The sequence below is a fragment of the Peromyscus eremicus genome, chromosome 4 (assembly GCF_949786415.1).
Source record: "Peromyscus eremicus chromosome 4, PerEre_H2_v1, whole genome shotgun sequence".
In the NCBI taxonomy this organism is placed as follows: Eukaryota; Metazoa; Chordata; class Mammalia; order Rodentia; family Cricetidae; genus Peromyscus; species Peromyscus eremicus.
This window is the reverse complement of record NC_081419.1, coordinates 129,235,579-129,252,265: the sequence shown is the minus strand read 5'-3', so window position 1 is coordinate 129,252,265 and position 16,687 is coordinate 129,235,579. Positions and strand designations below refer to the sequence as shown.

General features: G+C 46.5%; 1 protein-coding gene across 1 annotated transcript in view; it reads right to left on the bottom strand.

The window, feature by feature from the left end:
- Positions 1-14,304, bottom strand: part of Cep250 (centrosomal protein 250) — a 47,788-nt gene extending 33,484 nt beyond the window's left edge. Inside the window, exons 1-9 of the mRNA XM_059261736.1 lie at positions 14,177-14,304; positions 7,649-7,931; positions 6,133-6,189; positions 5,180-5,262; positions 4,758-4,923; positions 3,925-4,031; positions 3,465-3,716; positions 1,302-1,398; positions 82-189 (exon numbers count right to left, since the gene is read on the bottom strand). Coding sequence (XP_059117719.1) covers positions 82-189; positions 1,302-1,398; positions 3,465-3,716; positions 3,925-4,031; positions 4,758-4,923; positions 5,180-5,262; positions 6,133-6,189; positions 7,649-7,831 — 1,053 coding nt within the window. The 5' untranslated portion in view covers positions 7,832-7,931; positions 14,177-14,304. The remainder of the gene's footprint in view (positions 1-81; positions 190-1,301; positions 1,399-3,464; positions 3,717-3,924; positions 4,032-4,757; positions 4,924-5,179; positions 5,263-6,132; positions 6,190-7,648; positions 7,932-14,176) is intronic.
- Positions 14,305-16,687: the final 2,383 nt, after the last annotated feature.

Here is a 16,687-nt window from a genome sequence, read left to right as displayed (position 1 = left end):
GAACCTACCCTTACACGACCCTCAGCCCAACCAACCTCAGCCTAGAAATCAAGGCACTGAGAGGACAGGAGAGGAGCTTACCAGTGCCTGGGTTATGTCCTTGAGCACATGCTGCAAGGACAACTTCTCCTCTTGGGCATTCCTGCTCAGAGATGCCTCCTGCTCCATTAATTCTGCGTGGTTTGTCTCCTGGTAAGGGGACAGAACAGGGCCTAAGCACGAAACTCTCCAAAGAGAATTCAGCGTTCTTGTCCCCAAATCAATCAAAGACATATTCTACTCTGTCAACCATCCCGTCCCAAGGAATCTGAAACAATGAAACATGGCAACAAAAGGCTCAGAATAGATGATTAAAAACCGAAATGACTGTCCCGTTCTATCAGCAGTGAAAACTTCGACAGCCTTGGAAAACCAGAACTCTTTGTAATCCAACATCACTCATTTTAAGTTACTTGAGCCCTGTGGATGTCTGCATTGGCAAATTCCTGACAGAAAGGAATTAAAGGGGCACAAGTCTGCTTTCTAGTGGACTCCAACCTAGATGAGAGTAGGGTTACACATGTGGATAGGGGTTCAGCAGTTACCAAAAGTCAATGACAGAAAATGTGTGGAGATGAAAAGAAACACAGAATCAAGCCAGGGATTCTGCCATCCCATCTTGGAGAGTCACTTCTGTGACATCCCTGACAGATGTGTAAGCCAGTGAGCACAGCTGCACTCTTTCATAAGACACACACTGTTCAAGTGATAGCTCCAGCTGGAGTCAAAAGCCACTACCTCATCTATAACTTCTCCCACTGCGGACGGCTCTACCCTGGAAAACATTAAACTGGTCAACTCGCTTTTCCCCATCAACTCTACTCTCGGAGATGTGAGGGCAGCCAGCCTCTCCTCCTCACATCCTTTCTTCTCCAGACTAAGCACTGCCGTACTCCTCAGCTGTCTCCCCAGATCCCTCCCTGACACCTTGCTCAATCTCGCCCCTTTAGCTTTCCTTAGGGTCTCATGTAGCTCACACTGGCCTCAAACTCACTATGACAAGTCTCTCTCTCAGACAAGGCCACATTTCATATATATGTTATTGTAATTTCCCCAGGAGTTCAGTCAGGATAGTGGACAGTTATTATTTTATTGACCAGGTAAATGAACGAGTTAACTAATTTTCAGATTCAGTGAAAGTTTACTTTTCAGCTTTGGAGGATTTCATCAAGGACCATTTAACTGGTTCCATCCACTACTTGTCCACGAACAAGGAACCTGTCAACCCACTCTGGGCTCCTCTGCAACAGAGGGTCACATACCAGGATCTCCATTGTTTCCCTCAGAGCCTTTACCATCTTTTCATAGTCTTCATTTTGCTTCTGAGACTGGGTCAGCAAAGCAGAGAGCTCTGTCACTCTAAGGAAAAAAGCACAGCACTGACTCCTGGATAGCCCAAGGACGTGGACAAAGCCACACAACAGCACACCTCAGCCCCCACATGGACACCCCCACTGCAGCTCCCAGAACCCCTTGGGTATGCCCAGTCCTTTGCACTCCCTGAATAACATGTGAGTCTATAGTCTTGATCTGGTGGGGAAAGCCAAAGCCACTCAGACACATGCAGGGATTTACCACATCTCAAGACTGGAACGCGGGTTTGTGGGCCCGAGAGCTGAAGGAAAGCCCTGGCCCAGGCCCTTCCAGGCCTCGCTTGATTGTGAAGTCAAGCACCCTGAAGCCAGTAAGAACATCAGAATTGCCACCACAGGGGATAGTCCCAAGGTCCCTCCAGCCCAAGGTTTTGACTCTGATAGGGAAAAAGGACAGATGACTTGGGAGACAATACAGCTAACGATGTCCAGCAAAATCACCAACAGCTATATCATTAACAGCACATCTCAGAGCTTTGTGAGTAGTAGTATGCACATGGCTTTCTTTCCTCTTTCGTTATTTAGGGGCGGCATCTGAGTATGTAGCCAGTCTTGCCTGAAATTCTCTATGTAGTCCAGGATGACCTTGAACTAGAAACTCTGCCTCAGCCTCCTGAGTACTAGGATCATAGGCATGAACCATGACACCTGACTAACAAGTATTTCTTAAATTAATGTTACCTAGGAGTCTTTATTTATTTATTCATTCACTCACTTATTTATTCATTTTTGAGGCCAGCTCTCACTACATAGTCTTGTCTGGTCTAGAACTTGCTGTGTAGACCAGGATGACCTTGAACTCACAGAGTTCAAGCCTGCTTATAACTCCAAAGAGCTGGGATTAAAAGTAACAACTACCAGTCAGGCAGTGTTGGCCTTTAATCCCAAGCAATGGGGAGGCAGAGGTAGGCAGATCTCTGAGTTCAAGGCCAGCCTGGTCTACAGAGTGAGTTCCAGGACAGCCAGGACTATACAGAGAAACCCTGTCTTGAAAAAAAAAAACAAAAAACAAAAAACAAAAAAACAAAAAAAGCAACAACAAAAGTGATGACTACCACACCTGGCTAAAAGAAAATTTTAAGCCTTAATAATTTTATTATGAATCACCTCTGGGGACCTAGATCACTGTATTGTCTTTTGTTTAAATATTGTATCGTTCAACAAATAATTATCTGTTATATGAGAGATACAGCACAAAACAATAAATACTAAGATATGATCTTTGTTCTTCATGTTTCCAAAAGCAAAAAGAAAACAAAACAGTCTGCAACTTATATATACCACCAATAGGTAGGGACAGAACCCTAGCATGACACACAGACTTTGCCTTGATAGTCAGTGGTACTCTGCCCATGTCTTCCTTTCTTACTACTTTAAAAATCCCATCTTATTATAATCCAGAAGTGAAAACAACCAAGGTGGGGTATAGCTCAATGGTAGAATGTGTGACTAGCATATGTAAGGCCCTGAATTCAATCTCCAGCACAGCAAAAACAAATAACCCTCCCCTCCACCACCACAAGAAGGGAGGGTTCCAGAAACAGAGTAATTAAAGAGATACAGTAAGATCAGTGCTGTAACAAGAAGGGAGGGGTCCAGAGAAACAGAGTAATTAAAGAGATACAGTAAGATCAGTGCTGTAACAAGCAGGTCAATAACTCAGGACTATAGGCTACTGAAGTCAGACAAGTCACAGAGGAGGTGACATGTGAACTCCACCTTAAAGGGCAGGCAGAGGGAAGGAGGGAGGCATTCCAGGCTAAGGCCAGCACACGAAGACAGAAGTGAGGAAGAGTATGGCTGGGAGGAGACTGCTACTGACAGACCAGCTGGCAACACAAACTATCGGGAAAGAGACTGAGTTGCAAGCTAGCCAGAAGGGCAGTGACAGACCCCAACTGAGACCCTGGGTTCCTAACTGGACTCAGAGGTCACATTTCCTTCCCCTCTCAGGGTGGGGGTGTTCTTGACATCCTTTCTGCCCACCCACAACTTTCTAGGGGAGTCAGCTTTCTCTCAGTAAGTTCCTCCTGGGACCATGGGTCACCTCACCGGTCCTGGAGCTCGGCCTTCTCCAGGTCCCCCTGACTCTTCAGCTGTAGTAATTCCTGGCTCTTTTCGTGGGCTTCCTTCTCCAGTGCCTGCGTCTTAGCCACCAGCAGCAGCAGCTGGGCCGGCTCACTCTCCTCTGCTCTCCCAGATCCAGTGGATTCACGAGACTGTGCTCTTACGGTCAGGCGCAGACAACACGTCAGCAGGGACCCCGAGAGCCTGGCGTGCTCAGCCTTTAGCTCTGTCAGATCTCTGAGTACAGGAAGGAAGATTGAAGACTCTAAGGAACCAAGGATGAGAGCTTGGCCATAAGGCCAGGAAGCCTAAGAAGCAGGTCTGAGAAGATCTGTATCCAGTAAATCTCCCTCCCAGCCACTGTCTGCAGTTCCTCTTCTACAGAGTGTGCTGCCTTAAGTCCAGACCAGCAGGAGTGAACCTCTCTTCTCATGCCCATACTGACCTGTCAGTAGCAGACTTCATTTTCAGGAAGTGACGTCGGAAGGTCACCACCTCACGCCACAGACTGAGAAGACGGCCATGTTCACCTTTCAAATAGCCCTTGAAGAACTGTATTCAGAAACCCAAGTCATACCTGAGGGCAGGGGACCTTGCAGCAACACAAGAGTCCTGATTCCCCATGGCTGCTGGGTGAGGGTGAAGGGAGGAAAGACTTCCAGCAGAGAGCTTATGAATGGGTGTCTATATTCAGGTTATACTGAAGGGTTTAATGAAGTTGGCAGTGAGGTTCAAGAAGTCAAAGGGCCCTGGCTGAACAGTCGCCTTCCACTTGGCCAGATCTGAAAACCACATGCAGTGGCTGCTTGGCAAATGGGAGTTATTGCTGTAGACAGGACAATTGGGTGATCTAATACATGCCCATTACCCAGACCCAGCACCATGCAAAGGTTCAGGAAACATCTGCTGTCTATAGCTGTGAATGGAAATCTTCCAGGGCCTATAACTATGTTTTCTCCTCCATTTAATCCAGCAGCTACCTTTTTGGCATCTAGCTATGCAGACCTCCAGACAAAGGCAAACAGCACATTTTCAGATCCATTTGAAACCAAGGCTAGTCACTTTGGCAGGAGCTGAGCCGTACACTACCTGCCAGCAAAGCCTAGACTAGGCAGCACCAAGAAAAAGCTGAAACAGGGCACAGCTGTCAGCCTGGGCGGGGCTAATCAGAGGCAGGAACAATGACAGATCAGTTTCCACCCTGGTCCAAAAGTTAACCCTTTCCAGCACTGCCCAGAACAGCACCCAGAGTGCACACTCCACTCCTGTTCTTCATACCTCCTGCTCCATCCGCCACTGGCTCTCCTTCCTCATTAACTCGTCCCGGGCCCGACTCCAGTCCACTGTCAATTTTTCCACATCTTCCTGAAGGGCTTTATTCACCACATCTGCTTTCTCCATGTGCAGCCGAAGCTCCGTGTTCACCTCCACTAGGCTCTCACACCTGTACTGGGAATCCGTAAGAGCAAGTGCAAAATAAAGGTCTGCTCCCACCTTCGGATCTCCTGGGAGTAACACAGTGAGCAGGGATCGGAGGACTGGAGTCTGCTTCGTCCTCTCCTTCCCTCCCTCTTTTTGCTTTCTGCCTGCCTTCCGTTACCCACATGCCCAGCACTCTCCCCACATGTTCACTCTTGGAATAGAAGTTTCCCATCCACCCTCTTCATGACCACTCAGGTCGGAAAGCTGGGGTCCATCACCTCTGCTGCTCCTCCTCCAGCCGGACCAGCAGCTGTTCCAGGTTTGGCTCTTCTACACTTTCCCACCGCTGAGGGATCAGTCCCTTAGGAGACAGAGACAGGCCTTAGAACACTGCACAAAAACAGCACCCAGGACAATTCCCTGACGCCTCCTTCGACAGCAGCCCACTTTCTTTTTTATTCTTTCTCTTGGGAGCAATTTGCTTCTTTTCTTGAAAGCAAACCCACTGCACTCCTCTCTCCAAAAGTGAACCAATCACCTCTCCCAAAAGATGGCATTTGGGGTAAACAGCACCTAACCTGGGCAATGTAGGCTGCATCTTTCACTAGGGCCCTGACTTCTATCACACTAATCTGGGACTTCAGGAAGTCACTCATCATCTCTAGACTACAAAACGAAGGTGGCTGCCGTCTCCTCAGAGAGTATGCAAACTAAGTGATGTACAGTACAGACTGCCTAGTGGTGCCCTGGTCTGCACAGAAGGTGCTCAATACTTTCTGCTTCTTCCCTTCTGAGAACTTCTCTGAGGGAAGGAGGAGGTGCCTAAGGGAGCTGGAACAAAGAATGACAAAAGGGTCTTTCAGAGCCAGTCCTACCCAGGCAACAAATACAGCCCTCTACTGCAGGCACGCTTGTGGGCATGCAGAGCTGCACATCTTCCTGACGTATAAAGACTGACACCTGCTGGATGAAAAATGAATTTCCCCTCCAATTCCACATGCCCATTCTACTACTCCAAGTCCCCAGAAACTGCATTCATAAATGGAAAACCATGGGATGGAATCCCTCAGGTCAAGGATCTCTAGAAGACCTTACTGGTAGCTCTTTGGAGCTGAAGACAGAGGAGCTCCTACTGAACACCCTGTATAACCGCAGCCTTCCTTGATGGCATATAAAGGCAAGCAAGTATATTTTAAGGACTCAGGGAAGGCCAGAACTCAATCTCACGTACTCCGGTGGCTTCTAACCGCTTCTCCAGCTCTTGGCACCAGCTCCGGTACTGTAAAACCTAAAGCAAAGAGAGCAGGCCCTGAGCATAGCTACAGCTTGCATGAACAACACAAACCAAAGGCTCCAGGGATCTCGGGAACTCTGCTGTGAACATGGGAAGCGGGTGGTGGTGGGGAAGCAAGGCCACAGCATCTTAAGAGAGGCTCCATTGGAAAGCACTTGCTGTGCAAGCATCAGGACCCAATCCAGACCCCAGAACTCAGGTACAGCCAGACAGGTGGTGTGCACCTGCAGTCAGCACTCCTACAGCCAGCCAGCCAGCCAGGAGGCAGAGACAGGAGCATCCCCAAAGCTCACTGCTACTTCACCTGAGGCATACGGTGACAAACAAAAGGAGACCCTATCTCAAACACACACACACACACACACACAAAACAATCCCCCCGCCCAAAAAAAAAAACCAATGTGGTGGAGGCTGAAGACAGAGATCAGTGCTTAAAAGCTCGCTGTTCTTCTGGAGGACCCAAATTTGGTTCCTAGCACCCAGCACCCAGCAAGGCTCACAACTGTCTGTAACTCCAGCTGCCCTCTGAGGGCACCAACATACACAGTACACACTTCCACAGACATATACACACAATACACAAAATAAAACTTACAAAATAGGGTGGAGAGTGGTAGAAGAGGGTACTCAACATTGACCTCTGGTCTCCCTACTCATACTCACAGTTTACATGCATCCAAACACACACACACATGAACACACACACGCATTTTCTATATCCCTTGTGTATCAGGTTTGGGCTTAGTTCTAGACTAGCAGTTTTCATTTTGTATGTTGAGACCCCTTGAGAGGGTTGAACAACTCTTTCACAGAGGTCATTTAAGACCATCAGAAAACACAAATTTTTACATTATGATTCATAACAGTAGCAAAATTACAGCTATAAAGTAGCAACAAAAATAACTTTATGGGGGGCTGGAGAGATGGCTCAGAGGTTAAAAGCACCGACTGCTCTTCCAGAGGTCCTGAGTTCAATTCCCAGCACCCACATGGTGGCTGACAACCATCTGTAATGAAATCTGGCGCCCTCTTCCGTATGCATAATAAATAAATAAATCTTAAAAAAAAAAAAAAAAAGATACCAGGTATCATATTTAAAAAAAAAAAAAAAAAACTTTATGGTCGGGGGTCAGCACAACATAAGGAACTGTATTAAAGGGTTGCAGCATTAGGAAGGTTGAGAACCACTGTTCTAGACTAAGAGAACAAACCTAGACAACTAATTTAACTATTGTGAATGTCATATGTGGAGGGAACATAATCCATACTTTGTGGAGTAGTTGTGACCATCAGAGGAGAGGCTATGGTTGAAAGTGGACTATCTGGGCCAGCTTCACCAGAATGTTCGGTCCATTCCCCTCCATGTCTCTCCCTCCCCCAGCCCTTACCCTGCTCTAACACTCAACCAGGGGTGGAGTTTCTTTTCCCTTCCCCAGAGGGGCATCCGCCTCACCTTGGCCTGAAGCTTCCTCACAAGGGTTGCTTGCCTCTTCTGGGCCTCCTGGGAGTTCTTCAGCTTCCGCCAAGAGGCAGCCTGGTTCTCCGCCATCTGCTGCTGCAATGCCAACACCTGTTCCTCCAGCACTAGCTGCAAAGACTGGGGCTTCATGTTCAACCCAGAGCTTCCTGTCTCCATGGGAGCATCAGAGAACAAATCCACAGTTCCTATGTAGCTAGAGGTTGCTTGCAGCAGCGTGTCTACCCATTGATCTATGTGTCTTAGACCTCCTCTTGAGCTAGGGACCAAAACATACAACAACATTCAAAAGGCTAGGTTTCTCAAATTTACTCAGCAAACATTTATTAAGTGGCGTGAATCTGGCTGAATGAAGTATATAGGTTCCTTTATTACAGGACTCCTCAGAACTTTTCTTTTTTAATGTTTATTTTTATGTGTGTGAGTGTTTTTGCCAGAATGCACGATTATGCATCATGTATGTGTGTGCTTGGTGCCTAAAAAGGTCCAAAAGAACATCAAATACTCAGGAACTGGAATTACAGATGGTTGTGAGCTACCATGTAGGTGCTGGGAACTGAACCTGTGTCCTCTGCAAGAACAGCAAGTGCTCTTAACCAATGACCATCTCTCCAGTGCCCTCTCCAGGGCTTTGAAAAGACCAGGATGGACCCTAACCTCAAAAAGGAGCTATGATGAGCATGCCACAGGGCTCCTGCTTCTAGGTGTGCCTCTGGGAGTCTGCACTAAACTAAGAACCCCTGCTATGCCATGCACCCCTCTGCCCGGAACATGACTCAGCAACCTGTGGAAGAAATCACGAAGCTGCTGTCAGCTTGGCAGAGGCAATGACACAACCATTAAATACAATCTGGCATGTGCACAAACAGAAGTTTCTAGAATCCCAAATCTTTTCCATGTACCAAAATACAATCCAAATCATGATTCAGTCTACCTCCTATCCTGTCCACCCAGCTGAAGCCTTGAAGCCTTCAAATTGTTACAGCTATACATATGTTTATGTGCACCTGCGCACACTCGCAGTCTTTTGTTCACATATACATTCACCTATATTCAAAGATATGTGTTCTAACGTCTACATTACCTTTCTTCTTTTTTTCTCTGGGGTTTCTCTGAGTAGCCCTGGCTGTCCTTTGTAGACCAGGCTGGCCTTGAACTTTGAGATCTACCTGTTTCTGCCTGCCAAGAGCTAGGATTAAGGGCTTGCACCACCACCATCCGGCTATCTACATTACATTTTACCATCAGCATTTGTCTGTCTTTGCTACCAATGCTGAGTGCCTCAAAGGCAAGAGCTGTCTAATTCATTTTGGTTGTTAGTAAATTGTCAGTAATACATACTAAAGAAACCTGTGTGGGCCCTGCTTCTGGCAGACCTCAAACTTAGTCCTGAGGTAATAAATCAGTGGCCTGCAGGTTCTTTCTTTTTTTCTTCTTTCTTTAGGTAGAGTTTCACATAGCCCAGGCAGGCCTGGAACTTGTATGTAGCTAAGGATGACTTCAAACTCCCCAGTCTCCTGCCTCTACCTCCCAAGTGTTGTGATTATAGGTGTGTGCTACCATTCCATAAAAATTTCAAGAATTCAAAAACAGATACCAACATTCATGATTGAAAGAACAATGCACATGCAAATATGCCTTTCTGGCTCTTCTAAACAACCAGGCTACCTACAAGGCTAACCAACAAGGCAGTGACCCGAGGTCTCCTGCCTCTCCAACATGTAAAGACTGAGGGCCACAGGGTTCAGCTTTAAATCTCTCTACACTTATTTCCTAGGTAACACACACAAATAACTCCACCAGCCAAATTGGAGAGTTCTGAGTTCAAGTGCAAGACCCTGACTCAACATATCAGGTGGAAAGAGATCAAGGGAGACACCCAACTTTAATCTTTGCCCCCACAAGTGAACATGGATACACATTTGCACATACACCACACACATAAAACATGAACAGAAAAAGAAAACAAAAAAACCCACCAAACTATGATCATCACCATCACTACCACCACCAGAAATTAAAGAGAGCCTAAGTTGGTCATGGTGGCACAGGCCTACAGCTTGGGCACTCAGGAGATCAAGGCAGAAGGATCCATGTTTAAAAGTCATTATCAGTTACTCAGTGAATTCAAGTTAGCCTGGTTGCATGAAATCCTGTCTAAAAATTAAAAAAGGAAACCAAACTTTCTCTCTGAGTGTAATATGGAATAAAGTAGAAATGACTAGCACTAGACAGTTGGCTCAGCAGTTAAGAGCACTTGATGCTCTTGCAGAGGACCAGCATTCAGTTCTCAGCCCCCAGATGGTGGCTCACAACCATTTGTAACTCCAGTTCCAGGGGCTCTGACCTCTGAGGATATACATGTAGTGCACATACATACATACATGCAGGCAAAACATCCATACGCATAATAAAATAAATCTTTTAAAAATGTTGAAGTAGAAATGTCTTCCGAGACAAGGTCACAGAAGGTACTTCGGCTTGTTGCTTGCTTACTCTCTGAACAACGTCTCTGGAGAAATACCTGCTCTGTCCCGAGGACACACAGGTACCTCTGCGGAGGCCCAGGAGAAAGCATTGGGACTCTGCCAACAGCTTGTGAGTGAGGCCTCTTGGAAGCAGATCTTCCAGCGCCTGGTGGAAACCTTCAGATCACTGTTGGCCTTGCCTGAGCCTCTTAAGCCAGAAGCACCAGCTAATCTGCTCCAAATTTCTGATCCACGAGGGTGTGAGACAATAAACAACCGCCGTTTAATAGTAAATTTGGGAGCATTCCTTGTACAGGAACGTAGCTGGAATATGGCCGAAGCTTCCTGGGTGCTAGCTGTACTTCCTGAATTCTGTTTTCTTTTTTCTCAACAGAACAGTTAGGGAGTCCTTTTAAAACAAGAACAGGGCTGTTGAGGTGGCTCAGGGAGTAAACGTACTTGCTGCCATCCTGACAGCCTAAGTTCAGTCCTCAGAACCCAGAGTGGAAGGAGAGAATTGTCTCATCAAAGTTGTCCCCTAACCTCCACACGTGAACTGCAGCACACACACACACACACACACACACACACACACACACACACATAAAAAAACAAACAAAAAAAACCCAAGCAAACAAATAAAACATAAATAGCCAGGCATGGTGGGACATGCCTAAAATTCCAGCACTTGTGAGGCTGAAGCAGGAGGATTGCTACAAGTTAGAGTCTTCCATGGACAACGTAGTAAGTTCAAAGGCAGCCTGGGCTACATACACAGACTCTATCTCAAAACACAAACCCCCACATCCTAGATAACAGCCAACTACAGCTAAAGAAAATCTTTATAATCGCCCACAGAGTCCTAATTGACCCATCTTAGGCAAATGAATGAATTCTATTTCATCTCCCCTTTGCCGCTCCCCTAACCACATAGCCAGCCATCCTCATGTGTGCTGGAACACAGCAAGAACCACACTCATTTGTTAGCTACATGATTTGCTCTAACCAGGTTTCTGATAAAATGTCACTTTTAGTAAGTTGTACCATGTAAAGTACCATCACTCTAGACATATGCACTGGCGTTTCTATCTGCCTCTAATTATTTAGTGTAACAACTTACCGAAATGTAAATCCCACCAATACAAAAATACTGTTTTATGTTTGTCTGAGATGGTGTCTTGCTTCGGTGGCTCAGGCTGGTCTAGAACTTGTGAATCCAGTTTCTGCCTTCCAAGTATTTAGGTCACAAATGTGCACCACCACCCCAGCTAACATCACTTTATTAAATGTTGTATTCACGCTCCTAAAATAGACCTGGTATATATGAAGAGCCCATTAAATCTGACTGGCTGATATATACCATTAAGTAACATGATCCTTATGCACATCAATAGCTTTATAAAGTGTTGGCAGTTTCATAACCATTCATAAAGCCAAAGTGTGCACAGAGCTTCACCCTTACAATAATCAGTTACAACCTTCATTATCAAACACACACACACACACACACACACACACACACACACAAAAAAAAAAAAAAAAAAAAAAAAACAAACTTTGGGGTATTGGGATTACTGTCTCAGCTGGCATGGTGGCTCATGCCTTTAATCCCAGGACTCAGGAGGCAGAGCCAGGCGGATCTCTGTGAGTTCAAGGCCAGCCTGGTCTACAGAGTGAGTTCCAGGACAGGCTCCAAAGCTACACAGAGAAACCCTGTCTCGAAAAACCAAAACCAAAACAAAACAAAAACAACAACAAAAATAAACAAACAAACAACAACAACAACAAATTACTGTCCTCATTTTACAATGAAATCAAAAAAACTAAGATTCGGGGCTCCATGGTTAGGAATACTTGTTCTTGCAGAAGAGCTGGGTTTTGTTTTCATGACAGTGATTCACAACTACCTGCAAGTCCAGTTCCAGCAGGTTTTAGGGTCTCTTCTGACTCTGCTGGCACCTGGCACACAGATGGTGTACATACATACATGGAGGCAAAGCACTCCTACATGTAAAATAAAAATAACAAAATCCTAAGGCAGGAAAAAAAAAGAAGGAAACAAAGGAAAACTAGTTCTCAAAAAATGTTAGTGTAAGCTGGACATCGTGGCCCATGTCTTTAGTCCCAGCACTCAGCAGGCAGAAGCAGGCGGATCTCTGAGTTGGAGGCCAGCCTGGTCTACAGAGTGAGTTCTAGGACAGCCAGGGCTACCCAGAGAGACCTTGTCTGAAAACAACAACAAAACTAAGCAAAACAACACAAAATACAGATGTGTAAAAGAGGTGGCTCTTCTGTTAGGAGCCCACATTGCTCTTGCAGAGGATCCAAATCAGTTCTCATCACCCACTCTAGGCAGCTAACAGCTGCTTCTAACTCCAGCTCCAGCTCTCAGGCCTCTGACCCTGCATGCATGTGCACCTGCCCCACCCCCCATAATTAAAAACAATTTTTTTAAGTGGAAGGGGAAAGGGAGCATGGCTTAGCAGGAAAGAAGCGGCCTGATGCTTCAAGTGTGTCCACAGGAAGGTGGAAGGAAGCACCAACTCTACCAAGTGGTCTTCTAGCCTCCATGTGTACAGCATGGCACAACCTCCCCTCCCCCGCTACACACACACACACACACACACACACACACACACACTTTTTTTTTTTTTAAAGAGAGAGAGACACAACTAGTTCATGGCAAAGTAGAAACCAAATTCTAATCTGATGCCAAATTCTATGCTCATTTCATTAGCTGTCAAAGTCAGAAACTGTGAAACCACAGCCCTGTGGAGCATTTCCTAATGGGGTATGACATAATGGCATCCATGCCTGAAGCTTTCTGAGGTAAAAGCAAAACCAGGTAGACCGTCCCTGGAAGAACACGAGGAGCAGGTGTACCAGTAGGACAACCCAGATCTGGCCTTGATTTTTGCTATGCTTACTATCAATTTGGTAACATCAATTCTCCTTTATAAGCCTTCTCAAGGTCTGGCTTGGACACACAAGACCTGAAATCTCAGTTTCTTGGGAGGCCAAGACAAGTGGACACCAAGTTCAAATCTAGCTTGGGAAATTAATTGGTAAGACCTTGTCCCAAAATAAAAAAGTAAAAAGAGGGCTTAGGATTAGTTCAGCGGTAGAACACTGACTAGTATGAATAAGACCCTGGGTTCAATTCCCATTACAAAAAATAAAATAAAAATAAAAAAGCCCTTTTAGCAAAATTTGAATTGTATCCCTGGCCACCATATCTTACAGGCTAATGTATAAACAGTAACGCAAAGACAAGCTGGTTAAGTCATCAATCATGTACATGGGGCAGATTCTAGTCATCGTAGAACTTGATTTATGAGTCTTATTTCTTCATGCATAAAATGTGGACATATGGAACCCACATCACAGATCGCTGTGTGCATAAAGGGGCCTCTGTAGGTAATGCATTTAGTAGACCTGTCATCTTGAAACTATTCAGTAACTTTATTATTTACTGCTATCATCATGGGACATAGAGTTGAAAAAAAAAAAGACATGACTTCAAATGTACAAGCCCAAAACATGAGCGAGGGGAAGAACATTGACTTGGGCAAAGACCTCAAAAACCAAGAATTAGCTGAGCCTGGAGCAGGCCTCTAAGAAAGATTTTGAACAAGTGAAGAAGTGATCTTTGAGTTGGATCCTGAAGAATGAGAAATCTAAGGATGGAGCAGCGGGCTGGGACCGGACTTTTAAGGGGTAGATCCGCCGGGGCACAGGGAGCTGCAAAGCTCGCGGGGGGAGCACGAAGTGAGATCTGCAGGGAGCGCAGCGCCTTAGCGGGCCAGCCCTGGCTACGGCTGTGGGCCACCCTGGTGTGAAGTTCTCTGGAGCGGTGGCTGCAGCAGGAAGCGCAGGCAGGCAGGCCGGGACCCCTAGGACGAGTCCCAGCCCCTCTCTGGGCCCGGAGCTCCTCCCGGGAAATGGCAAGCCGCTGCCCAGGAGAGATCCCCGCGGGCGCGCGGGCTCTGGGCCTCGGACCGTTACACTCGGCACCTCCCGCCTGCCCTAGACCCACCTCACCAGCGCCGGTTCCCGGGATTCCTGAAGTGCTCCTCAGCAACCGCAGAAGCTACACAGCGCCCTGCAGGCCAGGCCCGGGGCGGCCCTCAGTCGGGCAGCCAGGCCCCGCCCCCCAAACTCCCGCCCTTTCGTGGGGGGCCGCCCCCCCACCCGGGAGCCGAGCGCCGGGAGCCAGCGCGCGGATGCAGGGCCTCTCGCCATATTAGGTACTGGCAGCCAACTTCTTAGAGCGGCCCAAAAGGAAAGGAGGTTTAGAGTGAGACACAGGCTCGCGCTCCAAACATGGACACAGCCACAGTCTCTGAGTTCTAGCCCTGAACGTTCTGCCGGGGGGGAAGAAACACTCGCTCTCCATCTTCCGCCTGTGGCTTCAGAGTTAAATAATGCGCATGCGTAAAACCAAGGCCTAGGTGCACCTGCGCACTGTGGCACCAACAAAGCCACGGTATAGTAACTGCGTGAGGGTGTAGTTGCGATTAAATCTGGGCGAACGACTACTTCATAGTCTCAACTTTCCGTCTTTCCCGATCCTCCACGCGGCCGCAGGCAACAAAACATCCACAGACAACTTAGTGTCCTTTGGAATACTCGGTACTCCACAAACCTTTGCACAGTATTACTTTTTGAATGCTTTACATGCCAGGAGGGCTACAGTTTGTCCAGTTATGACTACCTCTATACGACTACTTTCCGCTGTAAAAGGGGAGTTATTTTCATAATATATTGTACATATATTATTAACGCTTTTTTAAAGTTCTTTGAAGATTTGTTTTATGTTTCTGAGTGCTCGATCTGCATGTACACCTTTATACCAGAAGAGGGCATCAGATCCCACTGGAGATGGTTGTGAGCCACCTTGTGGTTGCTGGGAATTGAACTCAGGACCTCTGGAAGAGCAGCCAGTGCTCTTAACCATCTCTCCAGCCCTTAACACATTTTCTTAGCGTTGAAATTCCATTTGTCTGACTCTGGTTGTCTGGTTATCTCTAGTTTTAGCAGAGACAGAGGACAAACAAACAAAACAACAACAAAGAAATGGAACTTAGATTCCATCCCTGAAGATTCAGTACACCAAGCATGAAGTCAGGAATCTCATTATTGCAAATACCCCAGATGATTTTGCTCTGTGGATATTACATGAGACTGAGCTCCTTGAGGATACAGGGAACTTCTTGAACATCTCTGACTCTAGCACCCAGTACAAGGGCTGGTACAAAACAGATACCCAGCCAGGGCTGAGTGAACCAGTGTATAGGTTGTGTGTACGCAAGAGAACCAGTCAGCTGGGTCATGATGGCACATGCTTAACCCCAACACTCAAGAGGCAGAGGCAGAGGTAGGCAGATCTCTGAATTGGAAGCCAGCCTGGTCTACAGAGTGAGTTCCAGGACAGCCAGGGCTACACAGAGAAAGCCTGTCTTGAAAAACAGAGAGAGTGGGGAGGAGAAAGAGTTAAGACACAAAGGGAATTTGGGAATGGAGCACTTTATTAAGTACCTCATAGCTTTGTATGGGTTCGGAGTGATTTGATCTGAACTAAGGTCCGTGCTTGGGGAGCAAGCATTCTTATCCTCTGAGCTATCTATTTAGATCTCTTATATAAAGACCTTTTTGTTTGTTTGTTTTTTGTCTTTCTGGGTAACCCTGGCTGTCCTGAAACTCACCCTGTAGACCAGGCTGGCCTCAAACTCTGGGATCCACCTGCCTCTGCCTCCTAAGTGCTGGGATTAAAGGTGTGTGTTCACACTGCCCAGCTCAGCCTGATTTATTACATTAAATTAAAACACACACACACACACACACACACACACACACACACCCCTCTTTAGTGTGTATATGTGTGTGAATGCACACATGTGAAGGCCAGAGAAGACATTGCATTGCAGGAGCTGGTTCTCTCCTTTCAGTCTGTGGGTTCCAGAGAGCAAGCTGAGGTCATCCGGCTCTGTGGCAAATGCCTTTATCTGCTGAGCTATCTTGCAGGTCCTTTAATGGTTACTTTGGGGGCTGAGGTAGAGTAGCAAAAGAAGTGAGTGGTTCTGGAAAACAAGCTATCTATAGCAGGAAGAAGAAACATCTCCAGACCCTAGAGAAAGAGCTGCGAAGAATCAGTGGTGAGGACTCAGCCCAGGAAAACAATTCCACAAGCTCTGTGCAAGAATGTTCTCTGTTTCTCTGTTACTGTATTTGGAGCAAAGAAAAACCAACCTAAATGTCAGACATCCCGATCTTTTCTGCCTCTAGGCCTTTTTACATATTTCACCCTCCTCCTAAACTGCTCTCTGATCTTTCTTTTAGCTGTTGGCTTACCTGGTATTATTAGTTTATGTTTTTAGACAGGATTTTACTATGTAGTCCTGGAAGTCCTGGAACTCTAGCTATAGACCAAGCTAGCCTCAAACTCACAGAGTCCACCTGCCTCTGCTGGGATTAAAGGTCATCTCAGTCTCTAAAGGTTCCCTCAGCATGCTTTCTACAGTGAAACTCCAGCAACTGAGATGTGTTG